Source organism: Ascaphus truei, chromosome 4 (genome assembly GCF_040206685.1).
Source record: "Ascaphus truei isolate aAscTru1 chromosome 4, aAscTru1.hap1, whole genome shotgun sequence".
NCBI lineage: Eukaryota > Metazoa > Chordata > Amphibia > Anura > Ascaphidae > Ascaphus > Ascaphus truei.
Genome location: NC_134486.1, coordinates 354,697,312 through 354,723,972, shown reverse-complemented (window position 1 = coordinate 354,723,972; position 26,661 = coordinate 354,697,312). Strand labels below are relative to the sequence as shown.

At 46.4% G+C, this 26,661-nt stretch overlaps 1 protein-coding gene across 2 annotated transcripts in view; it reads right to left on the bottom strand.

The window, feature by feature from the left end:
• The window catches only part of TRAPPC12 (trafficking protein particle complex subunit 12), a 125,860-nt gene that overhangs the window by 86,064 nt on the left and 13,135 nt on the right, over nucleotides 1–26,661 (bottom strand). For both annotated transcript variants that reach the window (XR_012801196.1, XM_075598284.1), the window contains exon 2: nucleotides 20,375–21,600. Coding sequence is in view for 1 of the 2 variants with exons in the window: in XM_075598284.1 (XP_075454399.1) it covers nucleotides 20,375–21,595 (1,221 nt within the window). In the remaining variant the exon portion in view is untranslated. The remainder of the gene's footprint in view (nucleotides 1–20,374; nucleotides 21,601–26,661) is intronic.

Here is a 26,661-nt window from a genome sequence, read left to right as displayed (position 1 = left end):
AATAAATCGAAAAATGTTAAGACTCTGGGTACAGCTGGAAAATTGATTGCATAAGTTAATTATTTGATCCATTCTATTGCAAACAAAATACTGTAATGGAAACAAATAAACACAACAGTCAGATACGTTGGACCTCAAATGTTTATCCCACAACCGAGTCACAAAGAACTGGAAGGCGACCATCCTCAACAAAGAAACATCGTTTGATGGCAGATGAGAACTACTTGGCCCACCTACGAGAAGAGGAAAGTATGGCGGTCACTGCTGTCCGTGTGGGTAATGACTAGTCCTAGTTACAGGACGAAACGCGTTACAGTTTTTGTGGCAGTTTTGTATATGTCTAGTGCACATTAAAAGTTACCTTTTTTAACTTATCAGTTGCGCTTTTTCATTACCCACACGGACGGCAGTGAACCGCCATACTTCCCTCTTCTCTTCTGACTTCTCGAGGCTCGAGGCACCGCACAGACATTAGATCCTGGATTACAGCGTTTGATCAACGATATCTACGAGTCAAGTTTCGTGAGTAATACGCCCTCAGGGGCTCTTGGGCTGTGCATTGGACGCCAGGATTTGTGAGGGTAGTGGTGGAGTGTACTATATATTGTGTGTCTTCCATTGACCCCTGCTCCTTACCACATTCTAGCCCCCTTCCTGAGGATTGAGACTTTATTGCACATATGGAGCCCTTTTTATATGCTTATACCTAAAGTGGACTTGAACTGTTGCAAGATTGATACACTCATCGTTCATTATTACAGTGTCTTCGTGTGTGATTTCAGAGCACCGGTTTCGGAGTTCATTCGCCATTCGACATATACTTGGCCCACCTAGAATGCCCATTTCCCAATCAGTTGGAAAAACCTCAGACACCATTTTATCATTGGCTCCTAAGCATCTTTTCATTCCTTTAATGTAATAGCCTCCATCCCCTCCGCAGGGAGACTTTCACAAACCCTCCCCCCTTCCATACAATCCTACTCTGTAGTCTCACATTTCTCCAGAGCCTGCCACCCTCCAGCTTTAGAGTACAACCTCATTACAACACTTCTCATTCTTTGAAATAGAGAGAGAGATAGAGATAAGGCTTGAGGATTTGCTTGTGTAATACGAGCTTGAGACAAAAGGTGGCACTGAGTGCTCATTTGCATGTCATTTCCCAGAATCCCTTGCTGCAGTGGAAGCGCTGTATGCTGGGCGATAATGGGGAAAGACAGGGTTGCAGACCTGTCTAAGACATGCAAATGAACATACAGTAATATTTACAGTTGCTTTATGCTTTACTGTGGAGGGTTTTTGTCACTTTTTTTTATCCAAAATAACCTTAATAATTGTGGTGATTATATATATACACATATATATATATATATATATATACACACACATATACATATATATATATATACACACACACACACACACACACACACACACACACACACACACACACACACACACACACACACACACACACACACACACACACACACACACACACACACACACACACACCTATCTATCTATCTATCACACACACACACACACACACACACACACACACACACACACACACACACACACACACACACACACACACACACACACACACACACACACACACACACACACACACTTACTTCAGGGTTGGACAAAAATATGAAATACTCCCAGGCGAGGGGCGGGAGGGTGTCCTGCTCTGTGTCAGTGTGCACCTGACACAGTGTTTGTCTGCTACCCGTTCTCCAATCTCACACATCCCAGATTCAGTGGCGCGGTAACAGCACGCCCGATTTGGCTTTGCGGTTGAGCTATGAGAACATGCCAGGGGGCGCTCTTGCTGGTTGTGGTGGTGACTAAGGCTGTGATACCAAAATTCGCCGGTGGCGTCGCGTGGCGCAGCTACAAACGAAATAGCTGTAATCAAATGAAACATATCTCGTGCGCCGCGCATACCGCAAAGCGTCAGCCGCATGAAGAGACTTTCAAAATAGTTTTATTGAGGCGATGGCCACGTCACGTGAGCGGTTCAGCCAATTAGGGCGGACCACTCAAGGCCACGCCTCCCCGTCTCCTCTTCTGTATGTTCAAGGTGCCGGACGGCAGCAGCACAGGGTGACATCACCGGATCGGGCTGAACCTCAGTAGCATCTGGTGTAATGAAGGCCTAACCGGTCAGTCAACACTGCACACAGCACAGGCACATGGGGTTACATTTTAGGCGGCCGGGATGTGTGTGTGTGTGTGTGTGTGTGTGTGTGTCCATAATATCACTAAACTGTGACAGTTTCACCTACGCAATCTGTTAAAACCAGGCGCCACAATATTGCTTTTTACATATATCTGGTAAAAGTTTGTTACAAATAGCACAAGTAAAAGGCTTTGGTTTTGCATGAAGATTTTCTAGGCATAGCAGATGTTGCTACACCAGAGACCACATCATGTGCAAATTCAACACACACACACACACACACACACACACACACACACACACACACACGATAAAATGAATGCAAAATAGAGGGTATTTATTGACCTATAACACCAAGTGAAAATCACACTTTAAAGACACAAATTTGGCAAACGTGTGTTATGGGTCAATAAACACCCTTTATTTTGCATTCATTTTGTCTGATACAGAAAATTAGACCACTGTTTTTTTCTTCAAGTTGGATATTTTTTTCTATCCAGCAGACACCCTCTGTAGGATTCCTAATACTGAGTGTGCAGCCGTATCCTAAATGCATACTACAGTACATTACTTTTATTTCTGGCAACACCTCGCTATGAGTTTATTTTGTGCTTGTAAGTAGACTCGTATGGATCATCGAATTTGATCTTTTTGGCTTTTTGATAACTGTATACCCAATCATTAGCACTCAATCCACAGTGTTTTTAATCACAAATTCGCCTTACTGACTAGGGCTGCATCCAGGGTTGCAGCAGCCGTACGGAGGCGCGCTGAGGCTGAGGGAAAGCGGGTGCTTTCCCTGGCCTTGGTCCGCGCACCGTCCGGGGGCGTGTCGGGGGGGGGGGGGGGGGGGGGGGCTGTGACTTTATGGAGCAAGCGTAAGCGAGCCCCTGCTAAAGCCGCTCTCATTGCGGCTCCAGGGGCTCACTAGTAAGCACCAGCGCGCCTCAGCGCCTAAGCGCTGACCATGCCCGAGGCCTTAGGAAGACTTTGAAACTCGTGCTGGTGTGGCGGCTGATTTTGCAGAACCCTTCCATTTCTCAGAAGATGACGCAGTTAATATTAGATTTAAAGACGTGGACAAATTGTTATTTGACAGAGCAAACTATAAACCACCTGATATTTTTAATGTCTTATTTAAGATCAAAAGGAAGAGTGTTGATTTGTATCTGCATGGCCTCACACTATCCCAATACCATTTAGAAAAACTGATTCCACGAGGTTTAAGAGTCAAGAACCATCCCACTATAGGACGCGTGAACGGAAAATTCTGCAGACGCTGTGCCAGATTTTTAACAAATGTTCTTTTGAACTTTTGTACCTTTAGAGCCTTAATATAGACATTTCAAAAGCTGACAAGACCACTGATTGGCTACAGAAATGGCTACTTAATGTGCAGAACTATACTGTAAAGAGGACCTTTTGAAGTTTAAAAAGGACAAATACAGCTACAAGAACACACCCTATGCAAACTAGAAACCGACCAGGTGAGGGCGCAAGAGGTATAGAACAGGCCAAACACACAAGACGGCCGAGGGAACAGACAGCAGTACAAAACATAGTACTGTATATAACCTGTCTGACTATCTCCTGAGCCCTAGTGAGATGTCTATACTTACTAAGGGACTGTCATTTGCCCCTACAGTTCATCAGAAATCCTTTTTATTGGGAGATTGCCCTATCTAGGCTTCCAAGGCAACTCAGATTAAAGAAGTTTTTTTCTCTTAAGGGTGACCAGACTACCATGACAAGTGTGAAATAGATCGCACATTTGAAAGGAAAAAGCAAATTGGACCCTTTTTCTAAAAACCTTTCCATTTTGACATTCAGAAGACTCATCAGGAATGATTCTATATCCTTTATACAGTAAATCTCCAACAGAGAAAGTACTCCAATATGACACCCAGTGAAGTTAGGATTTTGAAAAGACTAATCAGGTGTTGGTTGTTAGACCTGTTGATAAGGGTGGGGGGATTGTAATGCCGAACTATACTGACGATTGTAATGAGACTGAGAGACAGCTATCAGATAGTAACTGCTACAAACCCCTCGTGACAGATCGCACGGTGTATTTAAAGAAGGAAAGAGGCCTAATTATCTCATTGGGGGTCAGTTACAACTGGTTAGATGAGGATACTGCAGAGTTCCTGATACAAAGATACCCTAAAACACCAATCATATGTAGCCCTCTTTCCCCCACCCTAAGTGAGATTGGGGTGTGTAGGTGTATCTGACTACTTCTCAGTGTGGTGCTATACCTGTTGGCTCACAGGAGGGCTGAGCTTCCGCCATGGGGAACCTGGGGCATTTATGCTAGGGGTACTTACTTCCAACGATGCAGCGCCTCCACCTGCGATGGCTCCCTCCCTAGGGGGAGTGGTTCCTCGCAGGACAATACCAATAATCGATACTCACACAGATATATAATAACTTGGGACTTTACTGAACATGCATGAAAATAGATCACGGCAACATCATCATAACCTGTGTCCCTCTCTAGAGGAGACACTTACTGCGTCGCGCAGGACGCTTCCCAACACTAGGTGATCCCACCCAGTGTCCCGAGAATCCCCACCCAATGTCCCGCACTCTAATAGAGAACGTGGGTGACTGCGCAGTCACTATGAACTAATAGGCCTGTTGGTGCACATATAATACAGAGGTACCTTCCGAGCACTCCGATGCTCGGGCCTGCAACACTCTTCTCAAAGGGTCAGACGTGCGATGCCTCCGTCTGATCCTATCCAGGTACTTCTCCAGGAACCCCAACGAGGGTCCCACCGCTTCACGGGAACACAACAGTCTCTCGGTAACACACCGTCTCACGGGAACAGCAACCGCCGCTATCCCTATCTATCCCTAACGTGACAGGAACCCTAACCTAGGGCCTGTCCCTGATGAACCGCAACCTGGGGTGGCTTGGGGGAAACTCCTAGGGCCTGCGGGGTAATAACCTGCCCCCTCCCCTAACTCATCCCAGTCCTGATACTCACTGAATCACTAGCTCCTAACTCACTTATCCTAACGCGCCTGCAGCCGACACACAGCTCTCAGTCAGCCGGCAGACAGTAACACACGCTGCACACACACAGCACTCAGTACAGGCAGCGTCACATGCAACACTCAACACAGCAACCTGGAACCCTAACACTAGCACTAGCAGCTACGCACTGCAAACTTCAGAACGCGTACAGCCACTTGCTGCACACTATACTATGCCTTCTTGTCAGGCCTCACAGCACTGCCAGCCGTGATCCTGACAAGACAGCACACAGACACGCACTAAGGGCAGCGTCCCTATCTGGGCCGTCCCTCAACACTTACCCACTAACCTGGTGGGGAGTTGGGGCCTTACTTGGGATGTGGGGACCTTACTCGATGCAGGAGCTGCATATGCTCTCTGCACCCTTCCTTCCTTCACAGCTCCCCAGCTCCAACTGACAAACGTGCTGCAGTCCAAACAATGTATCCACTTTCCTTGCCTGGCCTTCCTAAGCCCTATTGGCTCCCTGGTGTCACATGGGGCATACAGAGGCTCATGGGACATGTAGTCCCAGCTCAGAGCCTTCCCTGGTAGGCTAGGGGTTCGCGGGCTTTTCCTACCCTGCACTGCGCTTGCGCAATCTTTCCCGGGCTTTCTCTCTTCTCCCTGAGCTGTCCCTATGCTCGCGCGAGCTATCCCTAGCTCTGGGGCTTTCCCTGCGCCTACGCGTCCACTGCGCATGCGCGAGACGGTCCTTAATGGCGGCGCCCTGCTCTGCGGCCGCCGGGACCTTAGAGACGCGATCGCGGCCTTAGCAACGGCCCGATCGCGTCCCCGGCAACCGGCCGCAGGCAGGGGAAGCCGCGCTGCTCCCTGCTCCAGCCCCCACCCTTGGAAGCAGCCGTCGGGTCGTTCGGCACCCGCGATCGAGCTGCCCAAGGGGAGGGGGGTCTCAAGGAGCTGCGGGAGCTCCAGGCTACACTCTCCCCCTGGTGGAAAATCCAACGTCCTCGCTTGGAGAACGCCATACCCTGACATAAGGTTTATACAATTAAAATGCATGGCACAGAACATACAACACGTGTCGAATTTACCCTTCAGGTTACATTGCACTTCACACCAGACTATACCCGAGACTAGCTGAGACCATTTGTGGGGAGCCCCTAATTGAACATGTGGGGGTACCTCACTTTTGCGTCCGTGAGCCTCCCCTAGAAAAATTTCTTGGAGAGCACACTCTAAAGCGACAGTTACTGGCTCTTCGCTACTTCCTCCCCCTGGTGGAAGGAGTAGCACAGTGTCTCTGAAGCAGACCCTTACCCGGTCATCCGCGGCAGGGATGCGGCAGACCAGGAGGCCAGGCCCTTTTCCGCGGTCCACGACTTGGCGAATGGCACACTCCTTTTTGGGCTTAAAGGAGGCCAGTCTCCCTGGATCTTCCTTTACACAGTCCTTGTCCCTACGGACTTGCGAGGCTTTCACTGAAAAGCGAGCACTGGACAATGTCTCTGTTTCACCTGACCGGGGGTAAAGAGTAGACACCCGACCACTGCGGTGATTCACGGTGGCCAACAGGTCCTCGGGGATGCTGTCAGTTCCCACCTCGGCCGTCTTGGGACCTGTCCCCGGCACTTCTGGGGCAGTCCACTTACGTGCTGAAAATTCGGGAGCGTTGGATCCCAGTCCTGGGACCACTTGTGTCGGAGCGCACGGGCTCATACTCCGTTCAGAAGCCGCAACCCTGACCTTCTTCACGGCCAGCTCCATCGGAGATTGTGGGGAGTTAGGGAGTTCCTTACCACTCCACTGGCTTGGGATGGATTCTCCCAAGGAGGACACCTCCGCCAGGACGCGATGTAGAGGGGAGCCCTTCGCCCGGGTAACCAGACTTAAGGAGCCATCGTGCTCCGCGGTCACCTGGAGGCTCACCCCCGACACCCCTGGGGCAGTCGACTCACCCTCATCGTCGTTTGGTACTGGTCCCCATTCTAGGACCGATGGTACCTCGGTAGTAGGTCGGACTGACCATTGTAGGGCGCACGGGCCCACAGCAGGGTCCGCAACATCGGGATACACCTCCTCTAGGGCCCACGGGCCCACAGCAGGCTCTGCATCCGCCAAGATAGGGTGTTCATTGCTGTCACTAAAGTGGTCCGCCGGCAGGCGCATCACCACAAGTGACTGGTCGCTGGATTCACTAGAAGGTGGGGGTATATACGCCTTACCCTGTGATTCCTCTGTATAATCGCTGAGGTGGTTCGCCGGTAGGCGCATCGCCACCGATGGGACTTCAACCTCGTCCCGCTCAGGAACCGGATCTGAAATGTTCACTCGGGCACACGGGCCCTCCACAACCGGTTGTTGGTAGCGGGAATCCCTAAGTAATTTCTCCCTGAAGACAGACTTAACTTCAGCACAACTCAGAGTGATATAGAGGTCAGGCTCCTCCTCCCTAGAACAGTCTGTCTCATCCACGTTTGGTTGAAAGTCACAGTGCTTGCTCCCCCTGGTGGAATCTGAAGGAGGGGCACTTTCTACAAGGGAGTGGTTCTGGCTCTGTGCTGAGTCACTCACAGTGCAGGGGCGGGGTTCAGGTTTTCGCGCCCAACCCGGACAATACTCTGCAACAATTTCTTGCACAGTCCTGGTGCTCTCCCGACTTGGCGGGAGCCGCCATCTTCGGTGTGACTCTCTGCTAGAGAGAGACTCCATTTTAATCACAGTCTCTGCAATTACACTAGGGCTCTCTTCTGTATAGATAGGGGGGTAGCCTTCTGGTTTTCCCGCCAATCCCGGACAGTTTTCCTCAACACAATCTAGTGCAGGCTTGCAGCCAGCAGCACGTGCGCTCCCCTGCTCTGGCGGGAGACGCCATTTGGCTGGGTCGGCGTAAACTAGGGGGTACCCCTCAGCCGGGCCCCCGGGCATACACAGGGCGGACGGTGCCTCTGCCAGGCATATATCCGCGGTGGGGATGGCCACAAAAAGTATCATTTTCCATAGGGCCGTGGGATCGTGTTCTTCTTCTAAGAAACATGCGTGCGGCCACCCTGGAATTTCACGCATATAGGACTGAACCTCAACCGCGGGCATAGTTGCGGGAAGGCCTCCTACTACCACTACCTGGCCAGGCTCCATATACTGCCTCAAAGCCCAGGCAAGGACCTCGTGTTCGGACTTCACAAACATGGCGACAAAAATAGGAATGGGACAATTTGGGAAAAAAATGGAACAGAGCACCCCAGGTCTGTATCTCAGCAGCGCCTCCAAATGTAGCCCTCTTTCCCCCACCCTAAGTGAGATTGGGGTGTGTAGGTGTATCTGACTACTTCTCAGTGTGGTGCTATACCTGTTGGCTCACAGGAGGGCTGAGCTTCCGCCATGGGGAACCTGGGGCATTTATGCTAGGGGTACTTACTTCCAACGATGCAGCGCCTCCACCTGCGATGGCTCCCTCCCTAGGGGGAGTGGTTCCTCGCAGGACAATACCAATAATCGATACTCACACAGATATATAATAACTTGGGACTTTACTGAACATGCATGAAAATAGATCACGGCAACATCATCATAACCTGTGTCCCTCTCTAGAGGAGACACTTACTGCGTCGCGCAGGACGCTTCCCAACACTAGGTGATCCCACCCAGTGTCCCGAGAATCCCCACCCAATGTCCCGCACTCTAATAGAGAACGTGGGTGACTGCGCAGTCACTATGAACTAATAGGCCTGTTGGTGCACATATAATACAGAGGTACCTTCCGAGCACTCCGATGCTCGGGCCTGCAACACTCTTCTCAAAGGGTCAGACGTGCGATGCCTCCGTCTGATCCTATCCAGGTACTTCTCCAGGAACCCCAACGAGGGTCCCACCGCTTCACGGGAACACAACAGTCTCTCGGTAACACACCGTCTCACGGGAACAGCAACCGCCGCTATCCCTATCTATCCCTAACGTGACAGGAACCCTAACCTAGGGCCTGTCCCTGATGAACCGCAACCTGGGGTGGCTTGGGGGAAACTCCTAGGGCCTGCGGGGTAATAACCTGCCCCCTCCCCTAACTCATCCCAGTCCTGATACTCACTGAATCACTAGCTCCTAACTCACTTATCCTAACGCGCCTGCAGCCGACACACAGCTCTCAGTCAGCCGGCAGACAGTAACACACGCTGCACACACACAGCACTCAGTACAGGCAGCGTCACATGCAACACTCAACACAGCAACCTGGAACCCTAACACTAGCACTAGCAGCTACGCACTGCAAACTTCAGAACGCGTACAGCCACTTGCTGCACACTATACTATGCCTTCTTGTCAGGCCTCACAGCACTGCCAGCCGTGATCCTGACAAGACAGCACACAGACACGCACTAAGGGCAGCGTCCCTATCTGGGCCGTCCCTCAACACTTACCCACTAACCTGGTGGGGAGTTGGGGCCTTACTTGGGATGTGGGGACCTTACTCGATGCAGGAGCTGCATATGCTCTCTGCACCCTTCCTTCCTTCACAGCTCCCCAGCTCCAACTGACAAACGTGCTGCAGTCCAAACAATGTATCCACTTTCCTTGCCTGGCCTTCCTAAGCCCTATTGGCTCCCTGGTGTCACATGGGGCATACAGAGGCTCATGGGACATGTAGTCCCAGCTCAGAGCCTTCCCTGGTAGGCTAGGGGTTCGCGGGCTTTTCCTACCCTGCACTGCGCTTGCGCAATCTTTCCCGGGCTTTCTCTCTTCTCCCTGAGCTGTCCCTATGCTCGCGCGAGCTATCCCTAGCTCTGGGGCTTTCCCTGCGCCTACGCGTCCACTGCGCATGCGCGAGACGGTCCTTAATGGCGGCGCCCTGCTCTGCGGCCGCCGGGACCTTAGAGACGCGATCGCGGCCTTAGCAACGGCCCGATCGCGTCCCCGGCAACCGGCCGCAGGCAGGGGAAGCCGCGCTGCTCCCTGCTCCAGCCCCCACCCTTGGAAGCAGCCGTCGGGTCGTTCGGCACCCGCGATCGAGCTGCCCAAGGGGAGGGGGGTCTCAAGGAGCTGCGGGAGCTCCAGGCTACACATATATACCCTAAACACCTATCAAAAATTCATGCCTCTTGTTAAACCACCAGGGAGACCAATTTTTCTGCTCTAGAATCCCTGAGTCCAGGGGTGAGCACTTTTTTTGCTGCACCCCCCTCCTTCCTCCTGCTGCTCTCCGCTGTTGCGCGTCCCCCCCCTTACCTCGCGCTGTGTCATTTTCACGTTGCCATGGTCACGCGTCCTGATGCCGAATGAAACTCGGCAAGTGGAGGTTGCATAGGCCTTGCACGGTCCCGCTGCATTTAATTTAAATGCCTTGGGAAAGAGCGCAGGACCTCTGCAACCACCGCGCCTCCCGCATTAGAGGTAAAGAATGCGTCAAATGAATGCGTCAGTAACTAACGACAGGAACGCGTTCCTATTAGCAAGCAGTTTCATCCAATGCCCCTTAAATAGGTACTCAACCATTCACAGTTAGTACAGGTAGTCAGGATTTAAAAAGTGACAGGACTGACAAACAAATCCCTGTCTAATAAGGGTGATAGGCTCACAGAAAGATGATATCCTCCTAGGGAAGTCTTTGGTTCAATCGAGAAAGCCAAACTTTTGAACAGAGATGACTTGCTGACTTTAAAGGACCAAAAAAAGATATTACTGGCTTTAATAGACTGGGTTTCACCAGTCTACGGCATCACAAGCTTTCAAAAGCATAATCAAACATTGGCATATCATACTAGGGTATGTACATACTGACCCCACTCTTAGTAGGACCTTGACCACTACTCCCCTATTTAGCTATACCAGAGGAAGAACTAAGGGATTGATTAATGTCAGTGAATACTAACATTGCCAGACCCAGTACTTCAGGAGCAGGGAACATATTGAGTACTAGGGCAGGAGCTTACCAATGCTCAGGTTGTGTTAACTGTAAGCATCTAATACCTGGCCCAGGATTTAATCATCCACCAACTGGTAAATTGATCAACAGAGAGCACAGACAACTGTGACTCACAGTATGTGATATATATGATCCAATGTCTGCGATCTGATATACATTAGTAAAACTAAGCATAAACTCAAAGAAAGGATAGCACAACATAGGTCTTCTATCCAGCTAGCTTTACAGGCACCACCTATTGGTGTCGCTGGGGATCTAAAACATCAACCTGTAGCTAAACGTTTTCTGGACATGAAGCATCAACTATCGGCTTTCAAATTTATGCCTATTGACCATATACCCAAACTTTGCAGGAGGAAACCGAGATCAAATGTTACTACGACAGAGAGAGGCTAGATGGATCTTCTCACTCAAAACTAGGACACGGCTTGGATTAAATGATGACTTCAACCTCTTATGCCTTTTGTAAATTGATATAAATTATTTTTGTTTCCAACCATTTTTACACTTTAGTAGCATTGGTTACGTGAGGATCTCCTGCTGGACTTTTTGTTATAGGATTTACAACAGTTTCGTTTGGATTTTTTATGCTGTACTATGGACTACTGTACCATCAAATTAATCCTTTATGCACGAAGTTCTAACTAATAATTAAACCATGATACGTTTCCCATGGTGACTAAGAGACTAATGAGACCTCCTTGCTATGGAAACTATGAAGAACCTCTCTGATAGCGGCTCTGTGTTACTTCTGCCTGTCGCTAGGTTTAAGGCTGCGGACATAGTGAGCGCGCGACAGAGCTCAAGGAGGTGTGCGCGGATGTCGACTGAGCGTTCTATGTCCTCAGTTGACGCGCGCGACGGAGAGGGGTAGACGTGACGTCACCAGGCTAGTTAGCCCTCATTGGTTCAAACGGCTTACGTGACCGTTGCGCGAAAAATCAAATAAATGTCTCCAAATCCTGCCGCACCGTCACCCGTGCCGCACCGCACACAGTATGGCCAGACTGCTTCACATGTTTTTGTTCGTGCCGCGCCCACTATGGCCGCAGCCTAATATTTCAGTGAACCCAACAGCATGTTGTTGCATGGTTTGTGATTTCTTATATGCTTTATAGTACTTTTATTGCACTTAACCCTATGTTCTCCCTGTGCAGTGTGGCACTCTTTGCTTTTGGTTTATAAATATCTACAGCTTTTGTATAGAAGCATTTCTCTGCTCTTTATTCCCGGTCTTGCTATTTAGGAGTCATTCCTCTGAATTAACATATTAATCTGTATATGCCCACCCTCCCATATCGTTTGGACCTACCTATATGGTAGTATATTTCTTCTGCTTGAAATACCTACGTAGCAGTGTTACTGTCTTCACATTGTGGTATGCTCTCCTTTGGGGACCCAAATGTCGTGCTCCTGTGTGTTATGGGTCAATAAACATCCTCTATTAACATTCATTTTGTCTGGTGCAGATAATTAGACCACTCAATAGATTTAGATCCCTATGCAGGAATGAATCCTACTTGATCAATCGGGTACTTCGGCACCTGATGGTTTTAACGAGTGTCTAGACAATGGTACTCGTTTGAGCAGTCTGGTTTCTCTTCTCTTTGCTTGGCCATATCCATTCCTCTCTCCTTATTTTGGGGTACCTTCCCATTGGCAGTTATTTTACATCAGCATTACATCTGATCCCCGCCCCCCTTCCCATTTTATGGCTCCCTCTCTCCGTCTAGTATTACAGATTGTTTCAATATTTTCATTTTAATAGTCGAGTCCTTTTCTTTTTTTTTACTGTAAGTCTGTTTTAATATTGTATTGTTGCATTATCTAATGTCCCATTTGAGGCTGATTTTGTTATGCTGTTTATATGCACTTTGTATTATTGTGTGATAGTGCATATTTTCAGTACACAGAGGGTTAATATGAGATTTGTCTTGTGTACTGTTGCTAGGCAATGGCGGGCTATCTAAAGCATCAGTAGAGTATGCTAATTATTTCCTGAAATCGCCACCCTGTGATGAAACGCGTTGGGCTACGCCATTACATCGTCACACAATTGGAGCTCGACGGGGGTCATGTCTGGCTCCTGGTGCGTACAGGTCGCGAGATTCAAACTCCTCCGAGGTGAAGGTTTTGCCTTCATTTTTTGGACTCTTAAGATTGTGTTTTCAGCAGGCGTTGTTAAACTTTCCTTCATCCAGATCTATTGATTCACGAGAGGACTGATGTGTCTGCTTTTGCGTGATTGCTGCCTGGTGATATCACATACTGCTTTTACCCTCGTTTCCCTCTATTTATTAAAGGGTTGTAGGGTATGGGGCGTGTGCTCTCTTTTTTTCTTCTAGATTCCCCTTCGGGATATGGTTCCTCCTTCAAGAAGCAGCCTTGACCCCTCTCTTTTTGCTGGGATCTTTCCCCAGGAGAATTTTGTCTCCCATTTTTTGGGGGCTGTTTCATTGTGGTTTGTTTTGTTTGTATCTCCACACAATATTTGACTACTCTAGGCACCTTTATGTGCCCTATATTTAGCATTTATGTTTTTGTTTCATTATACACTACTCAATTATTTGTGATCGCTCTCTCGCGATGGGTAGATACAACCTCCTGCTGACGGAGAGGTTTCCTCTGCCAGGATCCACACCCCCTGCAAGGGTGAGCGTCACAAATAGATCTGTACAAAAACATGTGTTCCATGGTGAAAACCTGAACACAAAAAAATACAAAACCACTGCTCGGAGACTAACAAATGAATGTTAAAAAAAAAATATGTTCAGTTTCTATTAGTGGAGAAAGTGTTTAGGAAATGTACCACTGGGTGAGAAAATCCTAAAAATGTGCGTTTCAGCAATGGTCCCTGCAACTTTGAATTTCTGCTACATTCCTTATTGGTGCAATATCCCTTTGAGACAAAACAAAGTCAAGTGCACCTTTAAAACATTTACAGAACATGGAGGACAATACATTCCCAGGGACGGTATCCCTTGTTGGCTTGCCGTTAAGGGGAGCGGTTTCGCTTTTTTTTTTTTTAAGCTCCCATTTTTGTAAAGAGTAGGATTTAGGGGTCCGCCCTGAGCTAAACTACAAGAAACCCAAGGCACCCAAGATACATATCAATGAAGTTAATGGGTTTGTTTCTCTCAGGAGAAACAACATGGCTGCCAAATCTCAGGCCAATAATAATCTGCATCAGTTGTGGCTTCTAATTAGATGGCTATTTAAATCCACTTAAAAAAAAAACAGGAAGTAACTTCACCAGTAGCTTGGGAACATGGGGGTCCCCAGAGCTGAAAGTAATGTGGTTCAGCACTGGAGGACACCACCCCCACCCCCCTGGTACCAATACTGGAAAAAAAAAAATGGTTAGTTGGGGTGGAATGCTTCATTAAAAAGTGGTACATTCAGGTGACCTCAATTGGTTAAGTAGCACAAAGCATTTTAGGACCAATTTTTATATCATATTTATGTCAGATTAGTGAAGGCTTTCTTCAATGCAATTTGTTTTTTCTACGATTACTGGAAATTATACTGAACACCCCCTATCTTTTGTTGCCAGATTCTTACAGTAACCAGTAAACAACATTATGAGACAAGGAACTGGTCTTGAGACCGGTATCACAACCAGGTTTAGAGTGATCAGAGCCTCTAGACCTGGGAAACGCCACCGATATCAGCTGCCACGGTGACCCTGCTGTGCACTAGCACTACATGCTCGTAATGTTCTTGTAATATGTGTGTGAGATTGCCACGTTTCTAATATAGAATATATTGCACATTACATGTCGCACTGTGTCCTGCCTTTTCTTTCTTTGAGAAAGTAATAGCAGACAACAAGGAGAGACATTTGATGCAGAGTTCATTCGGCCCCCGTTTCAGTTTGGATATTGGTTTGTGCTCCACCAACTATAGAAACCTCATACCTTGGAACAGCGATGCGCAAACTGGGGGGCCCGGCAGTTATAGAGGTCCCACGCTGTCCCCCCAAGCATTTAAATTAAATGCCAGGGGACCGCACGAGGCCTCTATAATACACACCTTCCCGTGACGCGTCATCCTGGTAAGCTGGCGTCATGGTACCATGGCGACATGATGTCATTTGACGCCGGGGTTGAGCACGCAGGGGAGGGGGGGCGCAAGGCGCCAAGGTGAGCAGGCAGTTGTGCGCAAGGGGAGAAGTTTGCGTTCCCCTGCCTTAGTATACTGAACACAGTCACCTGTGAAGGTTGGTGCGGCAATATTCATTTTATTTCCACCAACGTTCTTAATTTTCACTGATATTGTCACGGTTACACTATCACTGGGAGTGCTCCCTCTCTCCCGGTTTATAAACGTAGACGTGTGTTGTAAGTGGAAACAACGTGATGTGTGTTCAGATTCAATGATTGTTTTATTATCCCCCTGTTCTGCAGCGGCGCAAAATCATTAATTTCCTCATCTTCTCCCTCGTCGGTCCGCTCCAAGCTCCCTGCCGTGCACGCGCAGCCCAATTATAGAATGGCTGGCTATCCCCAGCCAAATAAAACTGCTGCGCGCACTTATGGCGTAGCGCGCGCCCGCATGGCGTAGCGCGCGCATTATAGAACCAGCTTAAGAACAAGTCCCATTCACTGGAATGGAGCAGAAATCTTCTCTAGCACTGGACAGCTACTTCACAGGATATTGAATAGGGGAAACAGAGAAACTAAAAACTACACAGAGCAAAGTAGCAGTTCTGCCTAATTATTGTGTAAAGCAATTTGCATGTACAATATAAAAGTTAGTTAAAGAGGCAATTTTATGGGATTGAACTTGCAACGTAACTTTCATGCTTCAGTGCTAGAGAACAAAGTTTGCAGAATTGTGCCCAACCCCAGATCTCAGGGAATCTACATTACAACAATATTTTTACTTTTTTTTTTTTTTAGTGTGCTTGCCTCCCTGTTGGATTGGGAAAAAATATTCTAAAACCATTTACCTACATGGTATTTACATTTAAATCCATTTGAAAAATGATAGTCATATCTATGGTTTTATGCGTTAAAGTGATTCTCTGGAGATGTTGCAATGTATAAAAGGCCAACCTTGGAAATTGTGTAGTGAAGGTTTCTTAAAAGGTGCAGTCCCACAGTATCAGTTTAATATATTATGGCTGTTCTGTAGAGGGCGCGCTTGCTGTGCCGTGCACACGCGGCAGTTATGATTGGCTGAGGTTAGTCAGCCTTCCTATAATAGGGCCGTGCAGTGAGCGTGGAGCCGGCTGACGGGGGGGGGGGGGGAAGATGAGGAAATGAAAGATTTTGCGCCGCTGAAATGTGTGTGTACAATGTTAATAAATATTTTATTCTTACCAACGTGTCTTTTTTTAATAATAAATAATATATCTAAAACACACACACACACACACACACACACACACACACACACACACACACACACACACACACACACACACACACACACACACACACACAATTACAGGCCTTAGGGGTCTCGAAATGGGGAAATATTTGTCAATCAAGTGCTTTCTTTACCTTTTCCACCCTGCCCCATCAGTGAATATGAGCAGGTGAGGCAGGGTACTTCCTGACCACACAAAAGGGAATAAGCACAGCAAATCAATTAAAAATAAATTACAAATACGTATAGGTGTCAATAATTACACAGACGAGACCCCTTAAACTTGTCACTGAAATTAGTTCACTTTGGTCCTAGGAGGGATTGCCTCTTTAAGAGCCTTCCTTGGTTTCTCACGGCTGTAAAAGGAACCCCTGCTTTAAACAAGCACAGCAAAACTGATCATGAACACTCAGTGGGACTGCAGTGTGTGTGACCAAAGCTTTTATTCCTGGTGAAAGATTTGCTTGTAGACAATGAGAATCACACGTGACCAGGCAGACTGCTGTGTTATGGGCAACAGTCAGAGACTGCAACAGCTCTTTTCCAGCAAGGAAGTAGATGCTGACAAAGAGGTGGCATCCAGGTAGATGAGGAAACTAAGAAATCCACATTGCAGGCTCCTGTTCAGTGAACAATATAATTGTATTCTTATGTGAATGCTAAATGATGTATATATGTTGTAAATTGCAATGCTTGTTAATGAAACAAGACAACATTTCTTCTATAATGTAATAATGTGTACAGATCACAGGTATAATTCATGTACACTTTGCGCCAATACAAAAAAGGCCTGTGTTGCCTTGAAAGCTGTTTACACACTTTTACTTCTATGAAATCACCACTGGTGAATTGAAAGGTACAGTATCACAACATGTGAGCAATCAGCACTTCCTGTGAACCAATCCAGCCACACAAATATACTGTACACTACAAAGCAGCCAAAATAAAAGGGAGCTATCCAGATTACAGAAAACAATTCATAGCATAGAACAAGCACTCTCCTAGAAATTCATGTTATATTAACGCCTGACTGCAAGTTACTTAATCACATACAAATATATTTCTGCCCCCAGCTTAATACGCAAATAAATCACTTTAATCAGATTACATTATTCATTTCTTTACAGAAGAATGTTTGTGGCTTTTTCTTGGTAAATAGGAATTGCTCCTTTATGTTGATCAGTATATGGGGATACACCGACCGATACATCGGAGAAACCAGTGTACATTAGTCACCAGAAACGTATAAAACCGCTTCCTACATGTACTTTGGGAACTTTACGCTCTAGTGCAGGAGTGGCCAACGCCAGCCCTCAAAGGCCACCAACAGGTCGTCCGGTTTTAAGGATATAGCTGCTTCAGCGCAGGTGGCTCTGGAGAGGACTGGAGAAGGCCACTACTGCTCTAGGGGTCTCATGTCACAGTGGCTACGTCATCCCCACAGAAAGCTTTTCCTTTCGGCTCTGATCGCGCCCTGCGTTCCCATGCAGCGCAGGACACATCTGCAGAGAAGGGTAGCACTTCCTTTGCTTTTGTGGGTTAAGCGTCGCCGAGGTCATGTGACCGCTTTAAAAAGCGCCTGATAGTGTTAGATGCGTTCTCCTCTGACGGGCGGAGAGGTCCTGAGAGCGAGGGACTTAGGTCAAGAAAATGGGCAGTTGTAGCCACACTGCAGGCGAGACTACCCGTAGAAACTGAAGGAATATCTAAACACAAATATAAAACACAGACAAGACCTTTGCTTCTCTCCCTCCCTATCTTACCCTCCAATGTGGTGTTTCTATATTTTATGTTATCAAATGGGTTTTCTGCCGTTTAGTCAGGCATTAAGTTATGGTTAAACCCCGCTGCGCCGGAGGTAAGGCGATGCAAAGACCTTGTTGTTTGCTTGACTTTATGAAAACCCAATAAAAAAATTTAAGTTGGAAAAACAACAAAAGCGCTCACATGACTGCACTGTGCTGCAGGGGTCGTGGTGCTCTGGTGCCTAGGGGCCCCTCGGCAAACAAAGTGTTAAAGCTGCAAATGCCTCATTTTTGGAATTTCTCAGCAAATTCACGTGATGTGACGCCGCATTAAAAGGTAGGGGGGGGGGGTGCACGACCCCTGGGGTGATCAGGCAGGGGGGGCAGGGAACAGCACAGGACGTTTGCGCGCCCCTGCTATAACCCACTGAAGTGAAAAGGTATCTCTCTTAAAAAGGAAGAAAATGAACTTGTGTGTTAAATACACATTTAAGACAATCTAAGCAATCAAACCATTTCAGTGCTGGAAACTCGCCAGCACCTAAATCACCTCCAATGCCAACAGAAGAGAAAGGTCCTTCTCTTCTAGGCCATCCTCTTCAGGAGTGGTGACCTTGATCTCCACTAGAAAGGAGCACAATAGATTAGATTTCCCACTGGATGCGATAAGGGCATTTTGAGGGTTTACCCATTTACAGCTAGGAGAGCCTAAAACACAATGAGTTACCAGATCCTCCAAAGTAGTATTACTTAGACCAGCGGTGCGCGAGATTTTCTAGGGGGGGCGCAGCATTTACAAAGGTCCCGTGCTCTTCCCCCAAGGCATTTAAATGAAATGCTGGCAAACCGTGTGAGGCCTCTGTAACCAACTTACCTTGGCTTCCAGTGACAGGCCGACAAGGTAACCAAGCAGCAAATGACGCAGCGGGGTCATGTGACGTTGCCATGGAAACACAACATCACATGACCCCGCGGCGGCATTTGATGCCGGAGCCGAGCATAGGGGGGCGGGCCCTGAGCAGAGGAGGCAAGGGGAAAAGATTGCGCACCCCTGACTAAGACAATGGGATGCTTTATAAAGCATTAGTCTCAAGTTTGTTTGCCATTCTATCATGTTACCAAATATAATAACGTCTACTCCTTCTAGAATTGCAAGGCCTCTACCCAACACCAAAGGGAGGCCCTTCCTAGAGCTTTGAGGACATCCTACTGAGATTGTAGTCAAGATGAAGACATGGAAATATGAGAGGTCAGAAAAATACACATTTAGGAAGCATTTTCTTATACCCCCAGGGATTAGTCATTTATCTGTAAGTATTGCAGTATAAATGGACTGAGCAACTTACAAACGGTACAATCTCAATGAATTTACAGAAAACAATGCAGTTTGCTTCCTAAACACATGTAATCATGTTTAAAGCAGCAAGACAAGCAACATTTTTTCTTAAATAGGTGTGAGGGGGCGGGGGGGCTCCAGATCTGAACTGCGTTAGTTTCAGCTCCGGGGAACTCCTGCTTCCCGAGACTCAACGCCGTAGGGGGTGCCGGTGTCTCCCATGTTTAAAGCTCCCGAGTCACATGGGCCAATAGAAAGACACAAGAGATGGCGTCACAGCTTCCTATTGGCACGTGTGACTTGGGACATTTTGATCCGCCATTTCGATAACTCCAACTAGCTGAAGCTGCTACCGGCACCCCCTACAGAGGTATCTCGGGAAACAGGGGCCCCGAGAGCTCAAATCAATGCAGTTCAGTGCCGGAGATCCCCTGCTTCAAATTCATTTAAATAAATAAAAAAGGTAGCTATTAAAGCATTTGCTGCACTGTTCTGTTCAGCGCTCAGTAACACCGCAGAAAAGGGCAGAGCTACAGAAAAATCAAACCCCTTCTATGTTTATCAACAAACTTAAAAATTACTTAAAAGGTGTCCAATTTTTGCCAAAAAAGTGCCACTCTCCCAGATTTAGTGCCATATTTACCAAGTAGTGTTCTGCCATAAAGCATCTTCCTGAGCTGGGAGATATCTTAACGCCCATTCAAATCAATGGACGGGAAGGCTGCTTAGAAAGTATGGGCCTAGACCCTTTACATTACATCACTGCCACATTTTGGTCCTAAAAGGGACACCCGAGACATTTCTATGGCACAGCTAAATAGAAGTCACTTACCTGAATGTTGTCAAACTTTAACCCAGGCATAATGAGCTTGTCCTTGTCAATAAAAATAGTGTTGTAGTGCTGAGTGGCTAGAGAAATTAATATGCTTCTGGTCTCTTCGGAAGGGAGCCACGCATCATTCCTTCTGTCCATCTCACTCATGTTCAGGGCTGTGGCGAAGGGATCATCACTTCCAGCAAAAACACTCTGAATCTGAGAGAACGGCTTCGGGGACTGAGGTATCTCTAGAGAAGCTGATGAACTGGCTGATCCAAATGATTTGTTCCCGACAACAAAAATGGCGCTAGCAGAGTCCTGAAGAGTCCCCCTCTCCGGTGTTACAGGTGCAGGGCTCCTTTCTGGAACAGCTGAGCCTGCGTTTGGATTACTAATGGAGATGAATGTGGATGCGGTGGTGAAGGAATCAAAAAAATCAGAAGCTGGAGAATGGGTGTTCCCATTATCAGAGAAAAAGTTGCTTAGGCTCGGACTGGGTTGGACAACCTGAGCATGAGTCTTCACTGCAGCTTTAATTTCACTTCCAAAACTCGGTGATTTAACCATCTGAGATTCGAAGCCATGGTATATTAAGAATGGCTGCTGTGCATTAACCTGACTAAAGATAGTGCAAACAGGGATATCCTCATCTTTTTGTAGCGGTTTACTAACTGGGAGAACCAAGTTCTCCTCTTCATGCTCACTTCCTGGTGTCTCTATTTTTACGTTAACTGCTTCATTTTCCCGGTTCGGGTTATCCCCACCTCCGGCAAACTCATCTGCTACGGTCAGCACCTCCGAGTTAGAATTCTCAGGAGTGACTTCATGTTCAGAGCTGCTCTCGCTATTTACACTTTCATTATATTCCTTATCAGTTTCCTGTCCTAACCTCAGGGCATCATTGCTTTCCATTTCATCAACAATATCCTGCAGGCAACCGAGATCACCGGCGTCATCTTCGCTGATGTTGGGAGAATCTGAAATGATTACGCTTTCCATCATCTGTTCGTTCAGCTTGTCTAGCAAGTTACCTGAATCTTCAGAGATTGTAACATTTTCTTCACACTCAAATGCATCTGCATCAAGGTCAATGGTTTCTTCATGGATAAGAATTTCCTCTGGCTCAGCTGGGGATGTGTCCTGGGTCAGATCAGCACTCCATGAATGATTTGCTTCATTTGTAATGCTGGGGTTTGTTCTAACCTCACCTTCATTATTACTTTCGGGATTCTCCATGATTCCTTTAAAAAAAAAAAAAAATTAAAAACAGAGAGGGAAAATCAGGTCACTTAAATAACAAATTCAATGTATTTTACATATGTCCATTCTTGCAATTTATGATTAAACTTGAATGAAATAAATTGGCAATTAAAACAAATGAGAGTTCAACTTGGCAACACATTTGATTATCCGTAAAGTGAAAGCACAGAGCTATGTACAGCATTATCTCTATCGTTTTTAACATTTAAGCGCTCTGTGTTTGCACAGCTTTTCTGGCTGAGTCTTGATATGCTACCTGAGCCACACAGCACCAAATATCACAGAATACTTAATTGATGCTGGTTTTATAGCAGGGTAGTTAGAGGCCAATATCTAGCAGAGGAGAAAATGCAGCAATGATCATGAGAGCAGCAGTGCAGGGGAAAAAAAGGGAAATGCTGTCATTTTTAGAAGGATAGTAAAAATAATTAGATCTACATTTTACCAATTAAAAAAAAAAAAGCACAGGACTAACATGCAACTACACTAAGTAATTCAGTATGAAAACTACATTCGTACAGTATCACTTAAACGCAAAACTAGCTAACGTCTACCTGGGACCTTTCCCGACAACTCTGCTTAAGTAGTAGGAAGGAACAGATTGGGAGGGTGTGAAATTTAATGATGAATAACCTGGTTGAAAAGTACATTCAAAGTACAGTAGTCTCAATGTATGTAAACTTAAGTGGTTGATGTTTTTATTGTTCATTTTCTTTCTTGTTCACAGGTCTTATTAGTTGATATAATATAAAGGGGGGACACATTTGATGGGACACTAGAGGAAGTTGAATCGCCAACTGATAATACACCTAATTCTCAGAACTACAGTAGATGTGTTTTGTGTGTTGAGACACGAATATAAGTGAGCAATGTCGGGTAATTGATTTATAGAATTGCTGTGCACTAAACTAAGAATTTGTGAATGTATTACGATTTTGTGATCAAATTATTCTATATTCTAATAAAATCAAACATAAATAAATAATACTGTACAGACTGGTGGTATACACTTAAATTGTGGGTGAAAAATAAAGCACCGTGATGGAGATTAGTACTTTAAGGAACTAGTTTAATCTGGTTATTTTACATCCTAGATGATTTAAAATGATGTACACGTCTCCCAGCCAGCCATACAACTGGGAAACACACACACACACACACACACACACACACACACACACACACACACACACACACACACACACACACACACACACACACCATATAAAAAGAACAAAAAGCACTCCGTAATAATAGTCACTGGTGTGGGTGCAGATCCTATAATGAAGAATAAGCAATACGATACCGTTTGGAAACGAAATCAGCAGGCAGCACTCCAGAATTGAACAAACAAGTGTATTGAAAATAAACACAAAACCAATGTTTCGGTCCACGAATGGGACCTTTGTCAATGTGGTGCAGTTACAGGACAGAAGTGAACACATATATATACCCCTAGAATACTCACAAATAACAGGTGCCGCAAATCAAGTTGATTGCACAGCGTGATGTCATATGCAGTGCTGACCTTGGGTAACCTCAATGTGAGCACTCAGTACCAGGTGTACTTAGTAGCTCAATAGGAAATATAGTGGAAGCCACTGCAGGGGGATTAAAGTTCACACAGTGGCTCCCAAGCCAAAAGTGGTGTGTGTAGGCTCCACATGTATGTGTGTGGCAGAAGCCATAGAGCTGAACTGTGGTCCCTATTCACATTGCTGCAGTGTCACTTGTGTGGCAAACAGAAAAATAGCCCCAACCACAAATTGCATATGAGGCCAAGGTCAGACATGCACTGTCATACAAAAATCAATATTCTGGCATTAAGCAGTGGCACAAGCGTCACAAGACAATTGCAATGGATACATAATATGTAGCCTGGGTATGGCATCTAATGACATTACTGATAAATGGGGCATTAACCACCTAAAAGACAAAACATGATAATCGTTAATGCAAAACCTGCTCAATGTCCAAGAGCCTTAGTGTACAGTCCGTATAGTCCAATCCTTATCCGAAACGGGTATGTCCTGGTGGTTTGCCCATGGAAAATCCCTATGTGCAGAATAGGCACCCTGTTGGTGAAAAACCTAGTAAACAGAGTGAAATAATGCCTATTATGATAAGCAAAGTTAACCATTGCAGCAGGGAAACCAGCGATGTGTGAATCCTCAGTCAGCGCTGTCATACTCCTCTAGGGCATTCGTTGATATGCTTAATAAAATTCCAACACCTACTGTACACAGGCGGCACACTTTATTCGAGTACGGCTCATTCCGCAAGCCGGGATATGTCCCGGCTTGCGAGCCGCACTCCCTCAGCGTGCCGCGCATCACCGATGCGCGGTCACGCGTCATCGGGTGCCTGTGCCGCCTGTACGCGTGCCCAGGGCTCCCCGAGGGAGCCCTGGTGTCGCGCAGATGTGAGGACGGCGGCGGGACGTTCCGGCGGACCCGGTGAGGAGAGGGGGAAGCCCCGATCGGCGGGCCTCTCCTCCGAGGCTTCGGCGCGCGCCCGGCACCCTCCGGCGCGCGCCAGGTTACTGCTGCGGCCGAGAACGGGCAAATGCTCGAATAAACTCGGCCGCAGCAGTATACCCTTCACACTGAACTTCAGTAAAACCGAGGTGGCATTTTTAGACACAATAGTCTATAAACACAACGCTAAATTGGCAACGAGAATTTATATTAAAGTAACAGATAGGAATACTTTATTACTATCATCCAGCCACCACCCAGCATCTATGAAAAAAGGCCTCCCCTTTTCCCAATTCCTGAGGGTTATTAGGATTACAAGTGATCACGATAGACTCGAACTTGCTCTTGATGAAATGAGAAAATGCTTCCTGCATAGGGGATACGACTCTCTGGAGGTCTCTACGGCCTTGGGAAAAGCAAAACTGACACAGAGGTCAATTTTACTACAACTGCAACCCAAAAAAGCATACGATAACCGTTACAACATCAAAAGTACATTCACCACAGCATCTGGCTTTATTAAACAAACCATCCTCAAATACAGTCACATTCTATCCAGGGATCAGCATATCGGCCATTTCTTCAAGGAACCTCCGTGTTTCTGCTACCGCAGAGGCCGGAACTTGAGTGATATCTTGACTCAGGAAGATCCGATTTCCAAGTATGCAAAGAAACAGTCCTGGCTTGGTAGGCCAGCAGGAGTTTACAAATGTTGCAGATGAGTTAACTGTCAGTACATGATTCTTGGCAAGACTTATCCGCATCCCCATCAGGGAAATCGTCTGAAGATCAAAGATTTCCTGAACAGCGATTCCAAGTTCGTTGTGTATTTTATTAAATGCCCGTGCGTACTATACTACATTGGAAAAACTATCCGCATGCTCAAAGAGCGTCTAAGTCTGCACCGGTCGGCAATCAGAAAAACTCTAGCAGACACAGATGACAATGAGGATCTTACACAGCAACCAGTGGCTCGCCATTTCAAAGAGAAAAAGCATAGCTTGGCAACGCTGAGATGTATGCCTATCGCCCAGGTCCATGCATTCCCGAGAGGTGGTGATAGGAATCGGGCACTACTACAGTTGGAAGCAAGAACTATCCACAGCTTGGACACACTCAGTCCACGGGGTCTGAATGAAGACTTCAAATTAAGTTGTTTCCTTTAAAATCAGCCGATTGAGGGTTTTTCATGTTGACTCTAGGAGATTTTATATCCCCACAACGTGTTTCTTGTATATGCTCTGTTGCTTTTCTACGTCATAGCTGCTTGTAATAGGGGATTTTACATCCCCAGAGGAGTATGACAGCGCTGACTGAGGATTCACACATCGCTGGTTTCCCTGCTGCAATGGTTAACTTTGCTTATCATAATAGGCATTATTTCACTCTGTTTACTAGGTTTTTCACCAACAGGGTGCCTATTCTGCACATAGGGATTTTCCATGGGCAAACCACCAGGACATACCCGTTTCGGATAAGGATTGGACTACGGACAATACACTAAGGCTCTTGGACATTGAGCAAGTTTTGCATTAACGATTATCATGTTTTGCCTTGTAGGTGGTTAATGCCCCATTTATCAGTAATGTCATTAGATGCCATACCCAGGCTACATATTATGTATCCATTGCAATGGTCTTGTGACGCTTGTGCCACTGCTTAATGCCAGGGCAGTTTATATTGGCCATGTGCTGGGTCCACAGAAACAGCCACAGATTTGATACTAGGTCCACAAGTGACCAATAGCCTTCCACATCGTCATTTTAACATTTATATTTATATTTTTGCACTTAGCACTTTGGAATATTGTTTTTTGTATGACAGTGCATGTCTGACCTTGGCCTCATATGCAATTTGTGGTTGGGACTATTTTTCTGTTTGCCACACAAGTGACACTGCAGCAATGTGAATAGAGACCACAGTTCAGCTCTATGGCTTCTGCCACACACATACATGTGGAGCCTACACACACCACTTTTGGCTTGGGAGCCACTGTGTGAACTTTAATCCCCCTGCAGTGACTGCTGATTTCGTTTCCGGTATCGTATTGCTTATATACATATACACACACACTTTTTTTTTTTAATCAATGGAAAAAAATTAACACAAAGCATCAATAATAAGGCAGATATTTAACACAATAAATAGACGAGCCATCTCATGGACTACAAAAGCCAACTCCTTTATATTTCTAATACAAATGCAGAATGTGTCTGCCAACCCTCCCTATACAACAGACAAAATACGCCAAAGCCAGCTGCCTTATGGGTTCTTTGGGAGGTTCTGATGAACTATTAACGCAAAATTGATCATTTTAGTTGTCTACTTGTTACACAGAAACAAAAAGCTCTGATGATTGAGGGCACGTAATGTTTTTCAAGGAAGTACAAAACTTCAAGTGCATTTTAGCCTTATGTGTGACCCAATGAGGCCTGCAGCACACTGCTAAGTAAGTCAGGCCACACATACACTTTCATTACCAGAGGCAAGTAAATAACAGACAACTATGTCCCATTAACAGATTTCCCATATAAAAGCAGCAAAGTTTCATTAATACAGCTGAAA